Here is a 23,025-nt window from a genome sequence, read left to right as displayed (position 1 = left end):
CAAAAGAGAAATTGATTGGAATCATAAAAGAAACATATAACCCTAATTTCTGGGGAAAGACAACTAGTTTTTGGTACAGCAGCTCCTCAACATACACATAAACCGTGTGTGTGTGTGTGTGTGTGTGTGTGTGTGTGCGTGTGTGTGCGCGCGCGCGCGTGTGTATGTGTGTATGTGTGTGTACGTATATGTGTATATGTGGGTATACTGACGCCTGTAAAATTTGTTGATTTTGTATAACTATTTTCTTTCTTTTTTACAATCCTTATAATTTAAGTGTCTGTTTTTTGTATTCAATGCTGCTCATACCTGCCTTAAAATTCCCCCCGGGGACAAATAAAGTTTTTTGAATTGAATTGAATTGAATTGAATTGAATTGAAACAGTATGTATGTTTCTGGAATAAACCAGCCCCCTATAGTGAGGGGGGCGGTGGAGCTGCTGTATTTTTGTTGTTAAAATATTACGTTTCAACCAAGTACTGTATGGTTTTGAAACTTTTCTAGCTTGTTAAAAAGTACATACAATAAAAAAGAAAAGAAAATCTCACAAATTTTATGGTTGTTGGGATTCAATTTAGGGGTGCTTCATGAAGGAAAAATGGGGCTAATTTACAGAATCTAAAATATAAAACATATTCTGTTTTGTTAATTAAATAATTCCATATATGTTCTTTCATAGTGTTGATGTATTTGGTATTAATATACAGTGTTTCAAATAATTAAAATAAATACAAGCCCTTGAATGAGAAGATGTTTCCAAACTTTTGACTGCTAGTGTACATTTCAAATCTCATTTTTAGCGCGGAGACAAACGTGACCGTCAGGAAGACAAAAAACTACAAAGACCAGAACACCCTCACACCAGCACTTCCGCTTCACGGTTACCAGGGGAGACCGAAGGAAGCTACAGCTTTCTGCCATGGACGTTGGATTTGTTTCACCCTTTCTGATACATCCTTTAAGTTATTAACATTAAAATGAGTCTTAATCTTATTGTATTTAGCTAAATTAAAGGATAACTCGGTAACTTTGTGTCTAGGTGTCGTGCTGCGTTAGCTAGGTGATCTAAGCTAACGCTCCTAGCTAAAGATGAACTCAGGAGTCGAGGCCTCATGATGTTTACACTTAACTCTCTTCACCTGTTACACTAGCTTCTCTTATAGTGTAAACCAGCCTGACTCCACCCTAAGCAGCTCGTTTCGGATGTGTTGAAGTTCATTTAGTTATCAACATGTTTATCTACCTCAGTAAAAAGGTGAGTGCCTGACACCCTGTGGTGCTTTATCTTCTCAATCACATATTAATGCAGCAGTTAAGGAGTCGTTATTCACACTTCTCTGTGTTTTTTTTTAGATTGCTATACCCAACAATATCCACCTTAAATGTGTCTCCTGGAACAAAGATCAAGGCTTCATTGCCTGTGGAGGAGACGATGGCCTCCTCAGAGTGCTCAAGCTCGAAACTCAGACAGGTGAGTCAACTTCAGGTGATGGAGATAGCTGCATGAACTATCTTTAATGTCAAATATTCACTATATCATTTCATAGCACTGATATAATTGTTTAGGTCCATGCATGCCATTCTTTAGTGTGATATCCAGATGTACACACTGTCCAGGACCCTTTCCCCAGCAACATTTAATCCTTTCTTCTGCAACTAAATATCAGCTGCACAGTTAATTAAGATGGGAATGAAATCCAAAATGAATGTAGGAGATGGGTAGGAGAGAAGAGAGAGAAAGCTCACAAAATTTGACTATCCAACTAGCATTTAATAGAGTTTAATTACAATGTGTCAGTGCTAGATCTTCATCAGGCTAAAAAAACATGTTGAAGTTGGCTACATCCTCTAAAAGTCCTATCAATTAATGCTCAGGAAAAGTCTTCAAAATTTGACTATCCAACTAGCATTTAATAGAGTTTAATTACAACGTCTCAGTGCTAGATCTTCATCAGGCTAAAAAAACATGTTGAAGTTGGCTTCATCCTCTAAAAGTCCTATCAATTAATGCTCAGGAAAAGTCTAGGTTTCTTGATAAATAATATGAGATTGTTGGGTACACAATTTGCAAATGTGAAAAATGAAAGGTCAGTTGCCAAATTAATAAGCGGATAAATGAACCCAGGTAATTTGCAAAACTAAATCTGATTAAGGAAAGAAAAGAAACACCAAAGATTTACTGAACCTGACAGAAACTCTTAGGATTAATTAATTGCAATTCTGTTTTGTTTATCATGTTTTAGTTCATGCTCTATCAGCAGCTAGCTGCTATTTAAATTTTAAAATACACGCCTAATTACTTGTGTCTGAATATTGTACAATAAAGAGGGAAACAACTTTTAAAACGGTTACCTGACACTGCAAATATGAAACATATCATGTAACCTGGACTTACACAGATTATTGATTTCAGAATTGCTTTAAAAAAGGTATTAGATAGACCTTTATTGTCCTTCACAAGGAAAATTGTTGCCACAGTCTGTAGAAGCATACTCACATACTTACATGGAAAATGAAAAACATAAATAATAAACACCCACCCAACCCCACAAATATAATAAACTGACTTTCATGGTGACAGGTGACCCAAACATTTACCATGCTAATACCAGTAGTAAATATCCTCTGTGAGTTTAAAACATTTAATGTCTATGACTTCTCTTAATAACAAGAAATTACATGAACATTGTTAAGGTTATAAACATGCTTTCTTTCACTGTTTTCATGCTTTGTCTTCAGATGATGCCAAAATTAAAGGCCTTGCAGCACCCAGTAACCTCTCAATGAACCAGACTTTAGAGGGACACAGTGGTAAGTTACTTTAGGTCGTTTTCAAACTTGTTCTTATTGTACTTGTGAAAAGCAGCGTGCACAAAATGAAATATTGAGCAAGCTGTTTTTAAATGATCTGACTTTATTCTTACAACACGTGCAGGTGCAGTTCAGGTGGTCACATGGAATGAACAGCATGAGAAACTGACGACTAGTGACCAGAATGGACTCATCATTGTGTGGATGCTCTATAAAGGTGATCACAGTTTCTCTGATCAAACAAGTTCCCGTTTAAAAAATGTGTTTATTAAAGTTTTATTTTTTTCCCCTTCTGAAGGCGCATGGTACGAGGAGATGATCAACAACCGGAACAAGTCCGTGGTGAGGAGCATGAGCTGGAACGCTGACGGTCAGAAGATCTGCATCGTGTATGAAGATGGAGCAGTCATTGTCGGATCTGTTGACGGTACAAACTGATGGATAAGAATCACATACATACTGATCAATCCACACATTTTTGTTTTTCAGACTAAATTGATAACCTCTCCATGATCAAGGATTGCTTTGTTCACATACACAGGTACTGAGTGCAGACATGTACAGAAGGACTAATGCATTTGTTTTTGTAGGAAACCGGATTTGGGGAAAGGAGCTAAAGGGGAATCAGCTCGCTCATGTGGCGTGGTCCCCAGACAGCAAGATCCTCCTCTTCGGCATGGCAAACGGGGAAGTCCAAATCTATGACAATCAAGGCAACTTCATAGTAAGTGCTCAAACTGAAGTAAGTAAGAATAATGTATAAGGTAGAGACTCATATGGCTTCCTGACTTGTAATAGAAATATGAAAGTTGAACGCAGAAGCAGAGTGTTGCAGGTTCTCAGGGGAAGCATTTGGCTCTGTAAAGCTTTACGGGGAGATTATCTCGTTATTGATCCAAAAATAAAAGTGGATTTGAGAAAATAAGCTCCCTACTCCAAGACTTGAAAATTCCTGCCTTTTTCTTATTAACTTCTAGCCAAATACAAAAAAAGGACTGTGGTAGGAAATGCAACTTACAATGACACCAACGCTTGCTTAAAGCAACTCTTTGTCGTTCATACACATGAAATAGTAAAACAACAATTCTCAAGTGGAGTACTTTGAAAACAGAGTTGTTGCTTTGTCGTCCTGAAAGAAAGGAAGCATCATCAATAATAAACAACATAATACGAGTATTAACTTATTTTATTACATATTTTTGTTGCATTTATACAAGAATAGAAGCTTAAAATGAAGTGGAGAAGCAGAGGAATAAATCAACAAGGCTAATTAAAACAAGCACACGCAATAAAACCAAGCAATCACATTAATAGCAAAAAAACAGGCACCACATAGTTAAAAGAGGTATGAGCAATAGAATCTGGAAAAACATGTGAAACAAAGGAAGGCAAAAGAGTAATAAATATGCAAACCAATTATAAAATCAACAAGTCCCACATTGACTAATCTTTGTGACACTTTGAAAACACTGCAGAGGATATTATCAGTCATGAGGGATTATAAGACGACAACAATAACGTAGATGTAGAAGTGAAAGCGGGATCAAAATCTTCTGAAGTCATGTAAACAAGGAAAAGAACTTTGATATCAGACCTAAGAGACACCTGAAGCCAGTGCAGGTCAGGTCACTTTGCTTATATATGCTGTGTTTCTTGTTCTAGCTTCAAGTTTGGCAGCAGAGTTCTAAATTAGTTGCAATTTTGGAGTGATTAGGTCTGCTGGATATAAATACATGAACAAGTTTTTGAGTAGCCTGCCTCAGAGTATGAAGTGTGTTTTAGAAATCAGAAATCAGAATCAGAATCAGAAATACTTTATTCATATCCGGGAGGTATGAAAGTCAAAATATTAATAGAAGAAGGGATAAAATAAAATAAAATAAAATAGAATGAAATAAAATAATAATACAGAATATACAAAAGTGCAGAGTAGTTAGAATTAGCTATGTACAAAAGTGCTGGGAATGAAGGAGATATATACAAAGATGTAAACGTGGTAAGGATATTGCATGATTATTCTACAGTTATTGCACAGAGTACAGGTTATTGTTCAGTGATCAAAGGGAGGAGTTGTACAGTCTGATGGCCACAGGCAGGAATGACTTCCCAAGGCGTTCTGTGGTGCAATTAGGGGGAATGAGTCTCTCACTGAATGTACTCCTGTGTTTCACGAAAATAAATAAAGCTGCCTTGCCTGCATATGTCGACTCTTTAATGATCTGTGTCATGTTTCAGATGAAAATGTCCATCAGCTGTCTCACCAATGCGACCGGAGCCGTCAGCATTGCTGGTATCCACTGGTATGCAGGGAGCGGTGGTTACGTTGAACCAGACTGCCCGTGTCTTGCTATCTGTTTTGACAATGGGAGATGTCAGATCATGCGCTATGAGAACGATGAAAGTAAGAGGGGGAAATTCAAAGTCTACAGAAGTATATTCTCCAGGTCACACCTCAGTGAAATGTTTATCTATGGCGGCTCTTTTCCACAGTCCCAGTGTGTATCGACACCCTGATGAATGTGGTCAGCATCCAGTGGAATCATTGTGGCAGCGTTCTGGCGGTGGCCGGCTCTCTCCGAGCTTTGAATGTGGACAAAGAATTTAATGTTGTGCAGTTCTACACACCTTTTGGAGAGGTGAGGGAGGATATTTTATTCTGTGCAGCTTCAAATCAAGCCCTAAAAGCAAGCAAACATTATCACCTAACCTTCTTATTGTCTCATGACAGCATTTGAGAACTCTTAAAGTTCCCGGGAAGCAGATGACCGGAGTTGCCTGGGAGGGAGGAGGTCTACGCATTAGTCTGGCTGTAGACTCCTACATCTACTTTGCCAACATAAGACCAGACTACAAGGTAAATCCTGACGCTAGTGACTTTCTTCTAATGAAAGTTTTTAGTAAATAAGCACTTTTGAATACCAACCATACACAAAGAAATAACAAGAGCAAAAAAGAAACCCTCTATATTCTTTCAAACTGAAGATTTAAAATGTACTTGTTTCAGATCAAAGCTCCAAATGTTCATAAAGCAGTGAAATATGAGCCTTTAGTGACAATAAATAAAGCAGTAGCCTCTCTGTACTGACATAAACTGACTACTTTGGGATAGTCGTTATTTCACTGCAACTCCAAGTTCACACATTTTGATAAATGGGACGTTTGAAGGGACATGTTGTGATTTGATCCTACTGTTTTAATCTCTAACCACTTCTATCTGTCTGTTCACAGTGGGGCTATTGCTGCAGCACTGTGGTGTACGCATACACAAAACCAGAGCGGCAGGAGTACTGCGTGGTATTCTGGGACACCAAAAACAATGAGAAGTTTGTCAAATACGTCAAGAGCTTGATGTCCATCACAACCTCGGGGGATTTCTGCATCTTAGCCAGTAAAGCAGACGACACCCATCCTCAGGTACAAACACCTCAGGATTTTAAGGTAGAAGTGAGAGGGCGAAATGGTTTCATGTCATCAATCAATCACTGAAAGTTGACTTGATAGTTTTGGTACACGGGTCCAGGTCTAGAAACATGTATGATCCATATTGATTCTTAGAACAAGGAAGCTGTAGTGTAAATAAAAGAGAGCATACATACATTTTCAGATCACTTTCCTCATGATTGTCTTCTTGTTGCTGCACAGGAGGATGCTGAGGTAGAGGCTGGGAATCCTGCAAGGGTAATGCATAAAACCACACACTTAAATGAGAATATTTGCTTAAATAAAGGACTAAACACTCACTGAAGTTAATGTTACTGTGTTTTTCAGTTTGTCCTGATTCTGTGCAACTCCATCGGGACTCCACTGGACTCCAAATACATCGACATAGGTGAGTTTATACAGTTTAGAGAGAGGGATATTATTCAAGTGATTCCAATCTCTTTACCTCTCATGTCATCACACCTTTAAAGTAAAGTTTCACACTTTTCAACATATACTTAAACACCTGTGTTGTCTGCAAGCTCGCCCACAGTGTGCACACATGCATAATACCCTGGATGCACAGCTGTGGGATGATCAAAGTCCTGGATTTACCATAACGTTGACGTATTTCTTCAAGCTAACGTGAGAGATCGCGCCCTGCAGAGAGAAACGGTGGCTGGTGTTCGGCCATCCCGCGCCCAAAGATCCATTTTTCATTGGCTCACAGCATCCAAAAGCAAACGGACAACTCGGCGTCTTTACATCTCACAGATATTCAAGCGTCCTGTCTCTGCTTGACATGTCAAATGTTTACTGAGACACAGGAGAGTTCTGAGTCAGAGGTGAAAGCCTCAGTGGTCTGAGTGTGTTTCAGGTATCTCCTCTTAGTGAATAACAAGAGAGAGTTCAATTGAGTCTCCTGTGGACTCAGGGTGGCTTGTTTTTTTATTATCAGACCATAGTTTCAGTTTGAGGACACTCTGTCTTCGAGGACATCTGCTTTGGTTCCCTCTGAGAATCAAACATTATTATATATCATTTTCAAAACCTCAAAATACAAGAAAAAAACATCTCATAACTACTATTAATTGATGTTTCTGCTAAAACCAGGCCTTATTCAAGACACAGGCTCTTCACTTCATTTTTTGTTTCGCCAGTTCTGAATATTGAACGAATTTCAATTACATTGTAATTTTCTGACAAGTTTACATTTCTACATTTTTCATTTAATGCAGAAAAACACATAATAATGAGACCGGGAAAACGACACTCCTGACAGGAGAAATAAGGTGCATACATGTGCATAATTATATACCTGTAGAGGTCCATAAATACAGAATCACCTGCACATTTACAAATTCACCAGTCTCAGAACTCAAACAAAAAATAACCCCTTCCTCCCGAGCCCAGCTCAGCAGCAGAAATTAACGCCTTCCAAATGTGGAAGTACAGCAATGATAAAAGAAAATAAGACACCTCTCAGTCTGGCAGAGTGTCTCTAACGTGTGATAGAAAGGGTTGCCATTTGTGAAAGAACTTGTCAGTGTTTCCTCTTCAAGTGTATTTGATTTTCTCAAGTTTTAAAAAGGAGACTGTATCCTGCAACCACGGGCTCTTCACTGCATAAAAGAAAAGCTGACTCCTCACAGTGTCTTTCTTTGTTTTGTAATCAAGCCTGTTGCTTGTGTTCTTTGTCAGATCCTCTGTTCGTCACCATGACCAAAACACATGTGATCGCTGCATCCAAAGAGGCTTTCTACCTGTGGCAGTACAGAGTGGAAAAGAAGCTGACTGCCCTGGAAATCAACCAAGTGACCAGAACTAAAAGGGAGGGAAGAGAGAGGTGAGTAGAAATATATATACAAATATATTTAAAATAATAGAGACATATACAGTAACTGAGGATGCAACTTCACTGGATTCCAGCTAAATCCAACAAAGCCAGGCAGGAGATAGGGACAGAAAAAACAAACAAGTGTCAGGACTTGCTTCACACATCAAGCAGATCATGGAAAGTTACAGAGAGGCAAAAAAATCCCAAGGCTGGATTCAGTGAGTCAGCAGTGGAAACCTTTGGTTTACAGGCTCTGTGTTTCAGGGGAGGGTGTTGCTTCTCTCATTCGTGTCATTAAAAGGATTCATTCATCTGAACCAAATGCCACTGAAGTCCCAGACAGGCTGGGTACAACCGAATGTCCTGCCAGGACTGTCCTAGCACCTGGACCACAGCTCACCTCAAGGGAAAGGGCAACTATTTATCTGTCTGGCTGTCTCTCATTTGTTCTCACTTCCTTTTTTAGGGTTTATCACATTGACAGCAACCCCTCTGGAGCCAGGGACAGCGGTCCAGATTTTGCAAAGGCCTTCACAGTAAGAGACATGAAATATCTGCCAAGTGTAATAAACAGTTTGTTGTCCAAAAGTAGCTCTCCAACACATCTGAAGCATTTTACAGCAACATTTAAACATTGCTTTAAAAGTTTTTGTTTTTTGAGTTTGAGACTTTTATTTTGGTAAGTTGTCTTATTTGATTCAAAAAGTGGTTGAATTAATAACAGACTAAAAAACAATAACTTTAATACTTTCCCACATATAAATAGATCTTAAATAAAAAGCAGAGATTTGACATTTTATATCTTATTTAATTTAAACCTGTCTCACAAAGGTGATCCAGAAAATGATTATGAAGTATCTACTACAGATAAGCTCTATAAATGAATCTGTTTCTGCTCCAGGCAACTCGAGATCCAATTTGTTGCATCACAGCGACAGATAAGACCCTGATTGTGGTACGAACATCTTTATTTGTAATTTTTTGTTCTAAAATGAAGCTTAAAAATTCAGTCAGATCACTAAGTGTTTCTGTTTCTGTTTGCAGGGCCGTGAGTCTGGCACGATCCACAGATACAGCCTCCCAAATGTGGTTCTCATTAATAAATACAGTCTGAACAACAGAGCCTACTATCTGTCCCTGAACTGCAACTCCAGGCGAGTATTCATCAGCTTAGTCAAGATGAAATGTGTTCATGTCAAGTTATAGTGCTGTCACATTAAAGATGAATCCTTGTTTTCCTCAGTCGTCTCGCCTTAATCGACATCGCAGGCGTCCTGACTTTGTTGGACCTGGAGGTTCGCTCCTCCACCGACGACATCACAGGAAGCCAGGCGTCTGCAGGCGATCCATCCAAGTTTGAGCGCAAGGATGTTTGGGACATGAAGTGGGCGAATGATAATCCGGATCTGTTCGCCATGATGGAGAAGACCAGGATGTATGTTTTCAGGAACCTGGACCCAGAGGTGAGTGCTCGGGTGGTTTTGTGTGATGGTCAGCTACGTTGTCCTAATGTGCCGGTAATGTAACATATCTTTTGAACACAGGAACCGATCCAAACTTCTGGATACATCTGCCACTTTGAAGACCTGGAGATCAAATCTGTGCTGCTTGATGAAATCATGAAGGTAAACATTTGTTCAGAGTCCTAACACGCTCATGCTGAAACACAACCACTGATGCCCATATCATGAAATATATTTTATTGTAGTCTTTAATTCAAATTTAAACGAGTTAATTAATTATTGTTTGCTCGTATAATTCCAGCTGACCTTGCAAAACGGAAGTAATTTACTCCACTGAGATGTAAACAAGCACCCAGAGAGACTTTTCTCACCCGTTGAACTTTGCTAAACCTTGAAAGTGCTTAAGGTGCACTTTCCTCTGTTGATTTAATTAAACACTGGGTCATTATTTCTCGCTTGACAGGATCCAGAGAGGCCGAATAAAGACAACCTCATCAACTTTGAAATCCGCTCCCTCAGAGACAGCCGTGCTTTGATTGAAAAAGTGGGGATTGAAGACGCCTCGCAATTCATCGAAGACAACCCACACCCACGACTCTGGTACAAAGCTCTTGTTTTATCATGCAGGCACAGTGAGAAGACAGTGACGTGCAGGATGAATGAGCTACAGCTACTGGAAGTTCTCTCCTTTTTAAGTTTGTAAAATGTGTCCCTCTACATCTCTTACTTACAGCTGCTGTTATTGCATTTTTTAATATCTGGGCACCTCTCGAGTGGGAGGTTAACAGCAGGGTATGAGAGATTTATGTTTTTTCAAGGCAGCAGTGCGATCACTGTGTGTTCTCTGGATAGTGTGTCAGTTCTTGCAGCATCCCTCAAAATCTGGCAACATCCAAAAATTCCCCTTGCTACTCTCAGAGTCTGATCCAGTCTGACATACGGATTATATTCACACGCATCCCATACTAGTGGAGTCATAGAACCATCGAGTTTGGCACCGATGGACTGATCACTGAATATTTTTAGCACTTTTTTTCAATCCTGCATTTAAATAAAGAAACATTGCAGTCCTAATCATGGATGTGTGGTCCCCTAAAGACAGATTGATATCCCTGCACTCATTCAAAAAGTTACATGTAAAAACAGTTAACAATCCTTCTGGAGTGGCTCTGTCAGTGTCTTGACCTCAAGAGAGCGATTCACACCAAACATCCCAAGAATATTGCTGAACTGAAACGTTCAGTAGAAGTTTTTGCTGCCAAAGGAGGGTCAACCAGTTATTAAACCCTAGGGTTCTCAGACTTTTTCCACCCTGCACTGTAAATGTTTTCATGGTGTGGTCAATGAAAACATGAAAACACATCATTGTTTTTGTGGTATTAGTTTAAGCAGACTGTGTTTGTCGATTGTTGAGACTTAGATAAAGATCAGAACACATTTTATGACCAATTTATGCAGAAATCCAGGTAATTCCAAAAGGTTCACATACTTTTTCTTGCAACTGTATTTCACCACTTAGCTCTACTGGTGCGAGTACCTAACTGACCCCTCTCCACATAACGTCCCTCTCAGGCGTCTTCTGGCTGAGGCTGCCCTCCAAAAACTGGACCTGAAAACAGCTGAGGAGGCCTTTGTCCGCTGCAGAGACTACCCGGGCATCCAATTTGTCAAGCGTCTGGGAAACCTGCAGAGCGAGCCCATGAAACAGGCGGAGGTGGCTGCTTACTTCAGCAGCTTTGAAGAAGCTGAGCGGATGTACCTGGATATGGATCGCAGGTAGCCTTCGTTGTTCGGCATATTTAATATAGAATCGAATTATTTCAGCTTGTGGTTACTTTTGTTTGATTTAACGACTCTTAAATTTTTTAGGGACCTTGCCATCAGCCTCAGGATGAAACTGGGAGACTGGTTCAGGGTGCTCCAGCTGCTTAAAACTGGCTCTGGGGACTGTGATGATGCTCTGATGGAACAGGCGTACAATGGAATCGGAGACTACTTTGCTGACAGACAGAAGTGGTATTGAATTTTTGTTTACCTTGGCCTTTCTCCTGATGTCAAGCATATTAATGTACGAGCACAGAAACATGACTTTTCTCTTTAAAGGGTGAATGCAGTGCAGTACTACCGTCAGGGTCGTAACCAGGAGAGACTGGCAGAGTGTTATTACAAGCTCGAGGACTACTGTGGCCTTGAAGAGCTGACCACTGTCCTGCCAGAGAATCACAAACTCTGTCCGGTGAGTCACATGTGAAGCTTCTTTTCTCTTTGCTCTTTAAGTTCTTGTTTCAGACATTAACAGCTCTACATCGCTGCTCTCCGTCTCTGTGTCGCAGGAGATCGGCCAGATGTTTGCCACCGTGGGCATGTGTGAGCAGGCCGTGAACGCCTACCTCAAGTGTAACCAGCCCAAAGCTGCCGTTGACACCTGTGTCCATCTGAACCAGGTGAGAGACAGACTGTGGCGCCACAGTTTCCCAGCGACACTTTTTGGATCAGACCCACATTCTGTTGCACCCGCTGCCCTCTCACCCCCGTCCTCTACCTGAGAGATATTTAGCCCCGGAGTGTGAATCCTGCTCTGAAACTGCGCTCCTCTGATGTAAACGTTATCCTCAAATATAAAGCTGTTCATTTTTATTCAGCGCAGGCTTGTACTCAAAGTGGGAATAACTCTCTTTGTGGAGGTTGTGTAAGCTGCAGCTGAGTGAAAAACAACAGCTGGATTAAGTTCAAAGGATGTTGCAGGAACGGAGCGTGTGATGATGCTGAAGGAGAGAGAGATCTTCCTCTGCTCTCTGCAGCGTCTCCTGCTGTGATAATTCTGTGCAATGAACAGAACAGGCTGTCACTTCAGTGTCTCCTCTTAACCTTCTTTGTGCTCATCCCGACAGTGTTTGAAAATTACAGCTATTCTCATTTTATCCAACTGTGCTCCTGCTCGATGTGAGATTTGCCTTTTTAAAGGTGATTTCAAGAACCGGAGGCCGATTAAGGGGATTCTTGTAGTTTAATTACGAGTGTGCTTTTTAGTTTACATATTTAAGTTCTGCCGCAAAACAGGAAGTAATGGCTGCTACATAAATTATGCCATTATATAGGCCAATCAAAGCATGTCCATTAAAGCTGCCATGTTTGTCAGGGCGCCTTTGACTCAGTAGAGCAGGAGCCCCATGCACAGAGGCTGCAGTCTCGTCCCTCACTTTCTGTCTCCCTCTGCGGTCCTATCAGAGAAAGGTAAAGAGCCTGAAAATGACCTTCAATAAAAAGTGTCTTTCTTTTGGTTTCTAACTGGCTCAAAGTTTAAATTATCTGAACTATTGGGAGACAACATTTTAAATAGTGCTCGTAGTGTTGACTTATGATTTTCCAGAGTCAATTAAAAAACACAAAATTGCACTTGTTTAAACTTCTTGAAACATTTGGTCAACTCTCCAGATATAAAATTAATTGTAGCAAAAGTGAGGCTATCCCTCTTAACCAGTTCACCTTTTCAACACATCTTGGCACTGCACCATTTGTCTGGAAGCCTCAGGGTATGAAATATTGGGGAATAGTTATTAAATCCCCTATCAACAAAATGTTTGATTTGAATGGTCCTAGAATTATCAAAGCTATTAGAGAAGATGTAAAGCGATGGGCAGTCTTACCTTTATCATTGTGGGGTAGAGCTGAGGTGATTAAAATGAACTTACTACCTAGACTCTCCTTCCTTATGGCAGTCTTACCTCTAAAGTTCCCCCAACAATGGTTTAGGGAAATGAATAGCTTATTTTCAAGTTTATTGTGGCAGGAAAAGAAACTTAGAATTAACCGTAACAAATTGGCTATGCCCAGAAAAAAGGGTGGCCTTGGTGTTCCTGATGTATATCTTTATTATTTGGCATATAATGTAAGATTCCCACTGTCCTGGGCATACAATGAAAAAAAATCAACATATAATAGGCAGCTGGGAATGGCTAGAGAAGAGAATCATGTTAGAATATAATTAACTGTGGCCAATTAGTACATGTATTGTGTACCCCATGGAAACAAGGCTTTCTTTGTTTCTCTCAGGTGTATTGTCTCTGTCATTGTCTTTCTTGTTATTTGGAAAATAAAATAAAATTTAAATTACAAAAAGGAAAATAATTAAAAAAGAACTAAAAAATGACAAAAATAATTTACTCCCTTGTTTTTTCTTGCAGTGGAACAAAGCCGTGGAACTCGCCAGGACTCACAACATGAAGGAGATCAAATCTCTCCTATCCAAATATGCGTCACAACTTCTGGAGAAGGACAAAATCTTTGAGGCGGTTGAACTGTATCGCAAAGCTCACCACTTTCTTGATGCAGCCAAACTCATGTTTAAGGTAAGCTCGGGCTTTAACGCTCATTATCCTTAAACTTTAAAAGAGTGTTCATGTTGTGTTTTATGTGGTTTCTTGAACAGAATAAGGAAGTCTGTGATAATCATAAAACTAGATACTGAGCTTTTTGAAATACTTTTAACTTCCAATGAGACGTGACAGCAACATTTTTAGCTGCTCTGATCATTAAATAATAATTTAATTTACGTCAAATATTTGTTGTAAGATTTCAATGATTGCTGTAGTAAGTATTGTTGTAAGCTCTGCACTTGTGTCCTGTCACACAGATAAGTGATGCGGAGGCGAAGAAAAGGACCCGACCGCTGCGGGTGAAGAAGCTCTACGTGCTCGCAGCACTTCTTGTCGAAGATTACCACAAGCAGATGAAGACGTCACAGCAGAGCAAAGCAAAGGGGAAGTCTGAGGTAACACATCAAAGTGTATGTTACTTAAAACAGGAACGCAGCCTTCTAACATGCTTCAATTAAGGTTTTAAATATTATGTGTGCTGTTCTAGAGTTAGGCTGATTCAAGTGTTTCAAATACTGTACATAAAGAGGCATCATTTCAATCAGTCAGACTTTATTTTTAAAACGATTTTCATACAATAACATTGTAACACAAAGTGCTGTTCATAAAAACAACTTAAAATAGGTTATATAAAAAAAAAGATAGATGTATATAAAAATAAAAATAAAGAAGAAATAGATTTTTTTAATTAATTTATTTTATTTTCTCTTCCTTTTCCAATTTCTTGACTACTATAATTTTGTGTGTGTGTGTGTGTGTGTGTGTGTGTTTACTTATTTATTATTGTTATTTATATTTTTACTAATGAATTATCTTATTTCCCCTTTTGCTTACTTGCACATTATGTAAAATCTGGGATGTGGGGTTGAAGGGAGGGCTTGGGTGGGATGGGGTGGGATAGGGTGGGGCATGGAAGGGGAATGGCAACCTTAAATACTGCAGCAGCTGTTCTATGTTTTGAGTTTTTTTTGTATGCGTTTACCAGCAATGTATGCTGCAAGAAAAATGTATCATGATTAAATCTATGGAAAACTCAATAAAAAAAGTATTATTCACAAAATAAAATCCCAACCCCAGCCCTGTAACAATAATAATAAAAACAATAAAAATAAACTAAATAAATAAATGAAAGATAAAAAATGAACTGAGGAAACGCTCTCATGATATCTTAATGAGGAAACACTGGAGGTAAAAGAAGATGTTAAAACTCAACACAGGAAGTCAAACTCACCAAAATAAAATATATGTCTAAGATAATAAAACACTAAAATATTAAACCATTAAAAGAAAATAAGATGCTATACTTCAAATAAATAAAAAGTGACAACATTTGAGCTAGATAATAAATAAATGAAGCAAGGTGAAATTAAACTCAGTTAAAAGCGAGACTAAAAAGGTAGGTCTTGAGTTTTCTTTTTAAAAAATGTACTCACGTCATTTTTTTTAACCAGGCAACATCTGCCCTCGCTGGGCTGCTCGAAGAAGATGCAACATCTTCAGACAACCGTTTTGTTGACAACGCCTGGCGTGGAGCTGAAGCGTATCACTTCTTCCTGCTCGCTCAGAGACATCTTTATGAAGGCAACATGGAGAGGGCAATGCGCACAGGTAAAAAAGAAAATCACTACTCCATAATGTATTAATTAATATACTGTATGTTAACAACTTACCCTTCTTCCTGTGTTCTGAAGCCCTTCACCTGCGGGAGTATGAAGACATCATCCCAGTGGTGGAGATCTACTCCCTTCTCGCCATTTCCTCCACCACAAACCGGGCCTTTGGCACGTGCTCTCAGGCCTTCATCAAGCTGGAGTCCTTGGAGAGTCTGGACCCTGATCAGAAGCAGCTTTATGAAGATCTTGCTCTGGAGATCTTTACCAAGTACACCCCAAAGGACACCCGCCCGCTGGAGCAGGACCGGTCAACAGAGGGGTGAGGGCACCAAGGAGTTTCACATTTTCATATTACTGGAAGAGAGATTTGGACAAATTCATGCATTCAATTATTAATTCATTTATTATGTTTCCTGCATTTGTCTTATTCTACATCTGCAGAGACAGCTTTAAAAGTATTAGTGGCTTGTTATCACCCAGTAGTAGGATTGGCCAATGAACAGCTGACATGATGCTGCAGAAACATGGAACCAGGGACACGAGGTGATACTTTCATCCTCACACTAAATCTATGTTCCTCTCTTTAGGTCTGACGGGAAACTCCCCACATGCATCGTGACGGGTCTGCAGATCAAGGAGCACCAGTTCTGGATGTGCAGTGTGTGTAAACACTGTGCTCTAGAGCAGGAGATCAGCAAATACAACTTCTGTCCTCTGTGTCATTCTCAGATAGCGTGAAGCATTATTGAATGCAAATGAGGGAACACCACATTTCTAAGAATTGTAAAGCACTTGAGCTTCTATATGATTATGTTTAGTTAATGAAATAAGGTTCAATATCATTTAATAGTTTATTTGATTTCTTTTAGCTTGAATGTTGTAAAGTATATAAATAAATGTAAATGCTTTTTTCACTATTGTATATGGAAGTAAACTTTGAATAAGATTTGTAATAAATACAACAATTTGAAACATGTACAAGTTATTTTTCCTTATCCTGTCCTCATGTCTTCACTGTAGTCTCTTCTGAAGTTGCTCTGACTTTCCTCAAATACGGCATCCTCCTGCCATCTACTGTCAGCACATGGGATCAGTGAGTAAATATCTGCAGTTAGGATATTTCCTCTGAAGTTGTAGCATTGTACTAAACAGGGTTCCCACGCATCCTGGAAAACCTGGAAAACAGTTGACCAGTTTTCCAGTACTGGAAAACACCTGGACAATGGGAGAAAATGTAAAATGTCCTTGAAAATCACAGATTGTCCTGGAAAATTATTCCAACATGACTGCATGTGACCTGACAAGGATAAAAAAAACACATGCCCATTCAACATCTGTGGCCATTTTTATCATTCAGTTCTATTTAAGTCAATTTATGCACTGATCCTCTGAATATTATTTTTATTATTATTATTTATTTATTTATTTCAGTAAGGCAGCTTCCAGAGTCCTTTGCTGGCTCTATTGTTTTTTACTTAGCTAATTGTATATTTTTTGAGAAAAGAGAAAGCTGAGATGAGAGTTGGCCATCATTGTTACTTGGTTGCACTAATAAATTGAAGTGCTGTACCTCTGTGGTTGTATTGTTCTATAATTAATTTGCCATAATTTTTAAGCATGTAAGAGATGATTTCATGGATAGCCGTAGACTGCACGTCTTTCAATGTAGACTTCCACTGATAGGAACATATTAGACTGTTTAAGAACTAAATTAGGAACTAAATTTAGACTGTCATACCAGCTTGATCATCAATGAAAATGTCCTGGAAAATGATCTCTGGAAAAGAGTGGGAACCCTGAGTAAAGCCCTAAAGGGACATGATTAAATACATTACTTTCCTTTGTTAATAAAATTTATGAAATAAAAATAGATTTTGTTATGAGACATTTATCTTACAGGTTGAAGATCAAAAACAAAAAACGAGCTTTGTTCTCTGGATAAAACGAGATAAATGATCCAATTAGAGAGAAAAATGAGTAGAGATCTCGAGATAACAAGAAAATAAAATATATTTAATCATGTCCCTTTAGGGCTTCTGTAACTGGGAGATAATTCAACCATTATTTCATCTACAGATTTGTCTTATTTATTACTTCCAGTGACTAAAAGCTAAAAACTAAGAATAAGGACCATCACTTCAATACACTGGGCTGTTTTGTTAATATGAAGCATTCATTTAAATCATGCACTTGACAGACAGTGCTTGTGTTTGAAGATGCTGACTGTGGCCCCAAACAACTTCTGAGTTTTTGAACAGCATGTTCTAACGCAGCCCTGCCTGATGAACACTAATAAACTCCATCTATTTCTGTCTCGAACAAAAAACTGTGAAGAACAGCATTCTGCTTTTTATCATGCTGCATATCATAAATCTTCTCTAACTTTCCTGCACCCTTTTGGTCTTCCCTTTGCTGCATGGGCATTAGGTCCTGCATTAAAACAAGATCTGCATTATTTAAAACTGTTTGCTTTGACTGAGGCTGCTACAAATTAAGATTCTAAAAGCCTAATTTTACTGTCTGATTTATTTTAAATAGTTTGTATTTCTTTGATGCCTTATACAACTGCCTCCTGTTGTGTTTCAGTTCTGCAGCCTCCCTAAAGTTTATTGTTTATTGTTTAATGTAAAAAAAAAAGAAGAAAGCAGCCCAGCAAACAGATGTCACAGAGCACACCCACAAGAAGATGCAAACAAACGAGAAACAAGAAGCTGCCCTCAAAGAACAATGTGAGCACTTAGCCCAAAGAAACATTAAATATTAACAGAGATAAATAGACCCTCCTTAAATAAGCAGGGCGCAGCCTGCACACTGACAACACTCCACACACCAAAGTTTAACAGCCTGTTAGTGGGGATGATGTGCCAGCTGGTGATCCATTGTCCTGTTGGAAGCTGTGGTCCACCCTGCGCTGCGCTCACTCTGCAATGTACAGTGGACCTCAGACTAAAAGAGATGAACTACACACAGGACATCTTCACCATGCACAGGTAAGCCTTTACTTTACGTTTACGCATGAACTGGATATGTTGTCCTCTTACTGCACCCCATGACCCGAACGCGCAAAGGAATTCTGCACCACTTTTGGATGCATCAGTGCGGTTCCTAATGCTTTTCTATTTAACTCATAAAGTGTGTTTAGCTCTATATTTGAGTGCACGAACGAGTCTGAAACACTTGTGTTGCTGCAGCAGAAAAAACGTGTCAAATCTGACCTTGGCATGTCGTTTCGCAGCAATTTGAAACGCTAGCTCTCCGCGCGTAACACAATACAAGTAAGACAGTGCTTCTTGTTTTAGAGCGACACGCAGGAGAGACTTCAGGTGTGGATGACTGTGGACAAAGACAATGTTTGCATGTAAAGACATGACGCACTGTGACTTTGTCACAGTGCTGCACTCGTATCATAATTTCACCAGGTTAGTGTTGTTCTTAATCTTTGATATCAACATACTGAGTCGTTTCTGTCTAAATTATGTTACTTAATTTGTAATGTAACATATGTGATTGAAAATCTTAATGGCATTTGGCAGTTTTTGCATACACATGCGCAGGAGAGGAGAGAGAGTGAGTCACATTCACATTAATGCATCATTCTGCAAAACAAGAGTGTGAAATATAATAAAAACAAGCAACAAGCTTTCATACATATCCACAAAAGTTAAATTACTTTAGTTTCAGGCTGATAATTCTCACAAGAAGTTAGTCCTGTGGCACATTTGTCCAGGGTAAACTCAGCATTGAGGCATGTTGAAGAGAGTGAAACCTTTGGACTTTCCTCCCGAACAAAAACACTTATCTATTTTAAGACTCTAGATCCATATCATTACAAATCCTGTTCTGATCCTATTTGAAAACAAGACATAAAAGACATTCAGACAAACTTTGCCAACTTCCTGTCAGCTCAAGAGATGTCACCTCTGCATGTTCAGTGATGGACTTATTACAAATTTAGTGAAACCCTGAAAGCAATCAGGAAGGAACTGTTGTTTGTTTATTCTACACAGACTGACCTCTCTTTTGCTCCTTCCAGTTTTCAGGGTGCAAACTTGCATACCTGTCTTCAGGTTGCATATCTTAAACTCCGTTTTGTCACCAGAAATCTTCAGAGATTTGCTTTTCTGGTGTACCACGCAGAACAAATAGACCTCGACTCTTACATGCTTCGCTGCTTTTGTCGGGACATCCACTGAAGCTGGATTTTTGGTACATCCTTGCCATCTTGATGTAATCCTGAAAAGACAAAATAATACAAAAATACACAGGTTCATTTGATTATAAAACTTCTGGGAGTATGTCCTAATTTATCCAACACCTTCCTCTGAAAACTAAAGACAGTTGTTCAGATCCAAAACATGCTTAATTCACTCTTTTTCATACCCTACTTTACACACATTATAATGCCTGAAACATATATCAATTAAGACAAGCCTGAAAACGTGATTTATTCTTCTTTAACCTGATGACTTTGTTTTATTGATACTAGATACTGGAAGTTGCTCATTTTACCAATCAGCTCTACTGAGGACAAAAGAACCCTGTTATCTGTAGACTGTAAATAAAGCCTCCTCAGAAAGTGTTGCTGTTGTTAACCATCCACCATAGGATGTCATAGAAAACCAAATGCAACTCGATGCTTCACAGCCGCGACATAAAACACTTCAATGTGATCGGATGACAAACAAGAAAGCATGAGGTGTGCTAATTTCAGTTTCTCTGTGTGCAGGCAACAGAGCCTCTGAGATTTCCACCAGAGGCATCAGATCAGCATCTGATCCGGCTCCGTCATGGCGTACGGACAGATCCTCGGTCCACATAGCCCTGATGACTGCTGCATCACCGTCAATGTCGGTGGTTTCAGACAGCGGATGGAGCACGACGTCCTGAGAAGGTTCCCGCAGACGCGTCTCGGTCGCCTTCTCTGCTGCAGCTCCAAAGAAGCGATCCTGGAGCTCTGCGATGACTTCAGTCCCTCTGGGATGGAGTACTACTTCGACCGGAATCCACGTTTCTTCTGCTACGTTCTCAACTTTTACCTCACGGGCAAAATGCACCTGGTGGACGGGTTGTGCATCGTGTCTTTTACTCAAGAGATCGAGTACTGGGGCATCAAAGAGCGCTACCTGGATTGCTGCTGCACAAATAAATTCTATGAGCTGATGGAGCAAGCTGAGGATAACAGGTGGGATCAGAGGAGTGATGATGTGCAGCTCAATGGCTCAGAATCGTCTATCGAGACTCTGTCGGCTTCAGAGGACGATGTAGAAATGTTCGAGGGCTCCTGGTGTGCAGATTATCGGAGGAACATTTGGATCCGTCTTGAGAATCCAGGTCACTCCACTTCAGCCAAAGTTATAGCCATTGCATCCCTTAGTGTTGTCATCATCTCTATTATTGCCATGTGCGTCCACAGCATCCCAGACTCTCATGAGAAGGATCCCAATGAGCCGAAGGTTGAAAACCTGGTGTTGACTTTCTTTGAGACCGTCTGTGTTCTGTACTTCTCTGCAGAGTTTATCCTCCGTTTGGCTGTCGCACCATCAGCTAGGAAGTTCTTGTGCAACATGCTGAACATCATCGACTTGATGTCAATCCTTCCCTTCTACGTCACTTTAGCCTATGGTCCAATGGACGAAGGGGAGAACACAGAACTGGAGAATGTGGGCAAAGTGGTGCAGATCTTGAGGTTGATGCGAGTGTTTCGTATCCTGAAACTCGCACGTCACTCAGCCGGTCTCCGCTCTCTTGGCGCCACGCTGCTACACAGCGCCAACGAAATCGGACAGCTGGTGCTTTTCTTGTTTGTCGGCATTTCCACGTTTTCTGTTCTCATTTACTTTGCAGAACGGGAATCTAATGAGTCACAGCTGCAGACCGTCCCCATATGCTGGTGGTGGGCCACCATTAGTATGACTACGGTGGGCTACGGTGACACCTTTCCTGTTACTCTGGCCGGGAAGCTGATAGGAACTCTGTGTATCGTCTGTGGGCTGCTGATTGTCGCTCTGCCCATCACAAACATCTTCAACAAATTCTCTAAGTTTTATCAGAAGCAGAAACACATTGATCTCAGACAGAGCATTAAGTGAACACAGAGCAAGTTAAGGAGAGTATTAAGATGGTGTCCAAACTTTATCTGACAAACTCCAACTAATCCTGAGACGCTGTATAGAAGGCAGTGACACATGCAGGAAATGCATAGTTAGTTGCACAATGCTGTGTGTTGATTTCGCCTTCACTAAATGCAGGCGTAGTTTTCAAAGTCAATAAGTCCTTTTTTCAGTTTGGGACATTTTTGTCAATGTGTTGCAGTCACCTGAGGCTGGTAACGAGGAAGTCTATTAAAGCTAACAAAGACAGGAAATGCCCAAAGTCTATCTCAAGGGATTTACACAATGCAGACATGTTTTCAATGAAAGACTCAAATTCGTAGGAGGGGGGCTGTGTAGGATTATGCTCTGATAAACTGAAACTATGAAATAGAATCCGAGTTTTTTAGTCATAGCTTTCAATGGACGTATATATCCTCAAGGACCGGTACATGTGCTCTCTCAAGCACCAAATACAAAGCCGCTAACTGTGTGCATTGAAAACACTGACTGGACTCCACTTTAACTACGTCCCAGGAGAACGTGATGCAAAGCTGGACGATATGTTGCTTTCACGCAGAAGTTAGCTTGAGGAAAGCTGCAGACTCTGGAAGCATGGGGCGAAAAATTGCGTTGATATCTGCCTGTATGCTTGCGATGCTAATCCAGAAAGCACAAGCAGAGTATGTTGTTAAAGTTATGCCAGACACCTCTAGTCTTTGCACAATCTTGATGTCAGTGAGTCAAATTTCTTGGGATTGAAGTCATGGGGTCATCCCAATGTTCCAACATTTCTAGGATATTTTCAAAATGAGGTCTTGTGTTCCTACATTTCCCTTCAATTTAAGCCCTATCCTCCCACAAGATTTTGTGGAAGCACTTTATAGTAAATAAATGAATGAATGAGTAATTCTATTTCGAACAGCAGCAGCAGAAAATGTCACAATCGCAATCATTACAAAAAAACATAAAACAGGCTGATCGAAAAGGGTCTCGGCCAGGGGCGGAGCTAGACTCTCATTGCAAAGGGGGCAGAGCATCTTAAAGGGTCCCTTCTGAAAGTCTAAATGACAGCTATAAAACAGCTGATATATTTTCTTTAATTTTGGTCCCCTGAAGGTGTTTCATACGTTATAACCCTAACCCTAACCCTAACTCTAACCCTAACCCTAATTGTAACCCTAAATGTAACCCTAACCCTAACCCTAATCAAAACCCTAACCCTAATCAAAACCCTAACCCTAACCCTAACCCTAATTGTAATCCTAACCCTAATTATAACCCTAACCCTATTCTAACCCTAGTTGTAACCCTAATCGGAACCCTAACCCTAATCATAACTCTAACCCTAATAGCAACCCTAACCCTAATTGTAACCCTAACCCTAAATGTAACCCTAACCCTAATTATAACCC

The 23,025-nt window shown here is 39.9% G+C and overlaps 2 protein-coding genes across 4 annotated transcripts; both read left to right on the top strand.

The window, feature by feature from the left end:
- The first annotated feature begins 727 nt into the window (after positions 1-727).
- On the top strand, positions 728-16,497 carry wdr35 (WD repeat domain 35). Of its 3 annotated transcripts, XM_034675193.1 has the most exons (29): positions 863-1,061; positions 1,153-1,256; positions 1,355-1,472; positions 2,741-2,812; positions 2,937-3,029; positions 3,111-3,239; positions 3,403-3,536; positions 5,048-5,213; positions 5,303-5,448; positions 5,541-5,666; positions 6,041-6,226; positions 6,455-6,490; positions 6,581-6,641; positions 7,934-8,078; positions 8,536-8,605; positions 8,971-9,024; positions 9,114-9,223; positions 9,313-9,532; positions 9,614-9,694; positions 9,996-10,132; positions 11,105-11,308; positions 11,402-11,548; positions 11,636-11,768; positions 11,866-11,976; positions 13,717-13,881; positions 14,166-14,303; positions 15,360-15,516; positions 15,600-15,840; positions 16,109-16,497. In XM_034675193.1, the coding sequence occupies exons 2-29, from the start codon at positions 1,233-1,235 to the stop codon at positions 16,257-16,259; spliced, it is 3,555 nt and encodes a 1,184-aa protein (XP_034531084.1). In that variant the 5' UTR covers positions 863-1,061; positions 1,153-1,232; the 3' UTR covers positions 16,260-16,497. The 3 variants fall into 3 exon arrangements, with proteins under 3 accessions (XP_034531083.1, XP_034531082.1, XP_034531084.1); XM_034675192.1 differs by having other exon boundaries at positions 728-1,256; XM_034675191.1 differs by having other exon boundaries at positions 862-1,256; positions 14,166-14,318.
- Positions 16,498-20,253: 3,756 nt separating this feature from the next.
- Positions 20,254-22,453, top strand: LOC117806312 (potassium voltage-gated channel subfamily S member 3-like). The gene has a single exon (XM_034675194.1). The coding sequence runs from the start codon at positions 20,309-20,311 to the stop codon at positions 21,608-21,610; it is 1,302 nt and encodes a 433-aa protein (XP_034531085.1). The 5' UTR covers positions 20,254-20,308; the 3' UTR covers positions 21,611-22,453.
- Positions 22,454-23,025: the final 572 nt, after the last annotated feature.

The sequence above is a fragment of the Notolabrus celidotus genome, chromosome 22, assembly GCF_009762535.1.
Source record: "Notolabrus celidotus isolate fNotCel1 chromosome 22, fNotCel1.pri, whole genome shotgun sequence".
Taxonomy (NCBI): Eukaryota; Metazoa; Chordata; class Actinopteri; order Labriformes; family Labridae; genus Notolabrus; species Notolabrus celidotus.
This window is presented reverse-complemented; position numbering and strand designations above follow the sequence as displayed.

What these genes read in the sequence shown, in the direction of transcription:
- LOC117806312 (XM_034675194.1), top strand. Translation starts at nt 20,309, where the DNA reads ATGGCGTACGGACAGATCCTCGGTCCACATAGCCCTGATGACTGCTGC.
- wdr35 (XM_034675191.1), top strand. Translation starts at nt 1,233, where the DNA reads ATGTTTATCTACCTCAGTAAAAAG. An exon ending in CTCCAAATACATCGACATAG is followed by an intron (nt 6,642 to 7,933) that starts GTGAGTTTATAC and finishes GTTCTTTGTCAG; the next exon opens with ATCCTCTGTTCGTCACCATG. An exon ending in CTGAGGTAACACATCAAAGT is followed by an intron (nt 14,319 to 15,359) that starts GTATGTTACTTA and finishes TTTTTTAACCAG; the next exon opens with GCAACATCTGCCCTCGCTGG.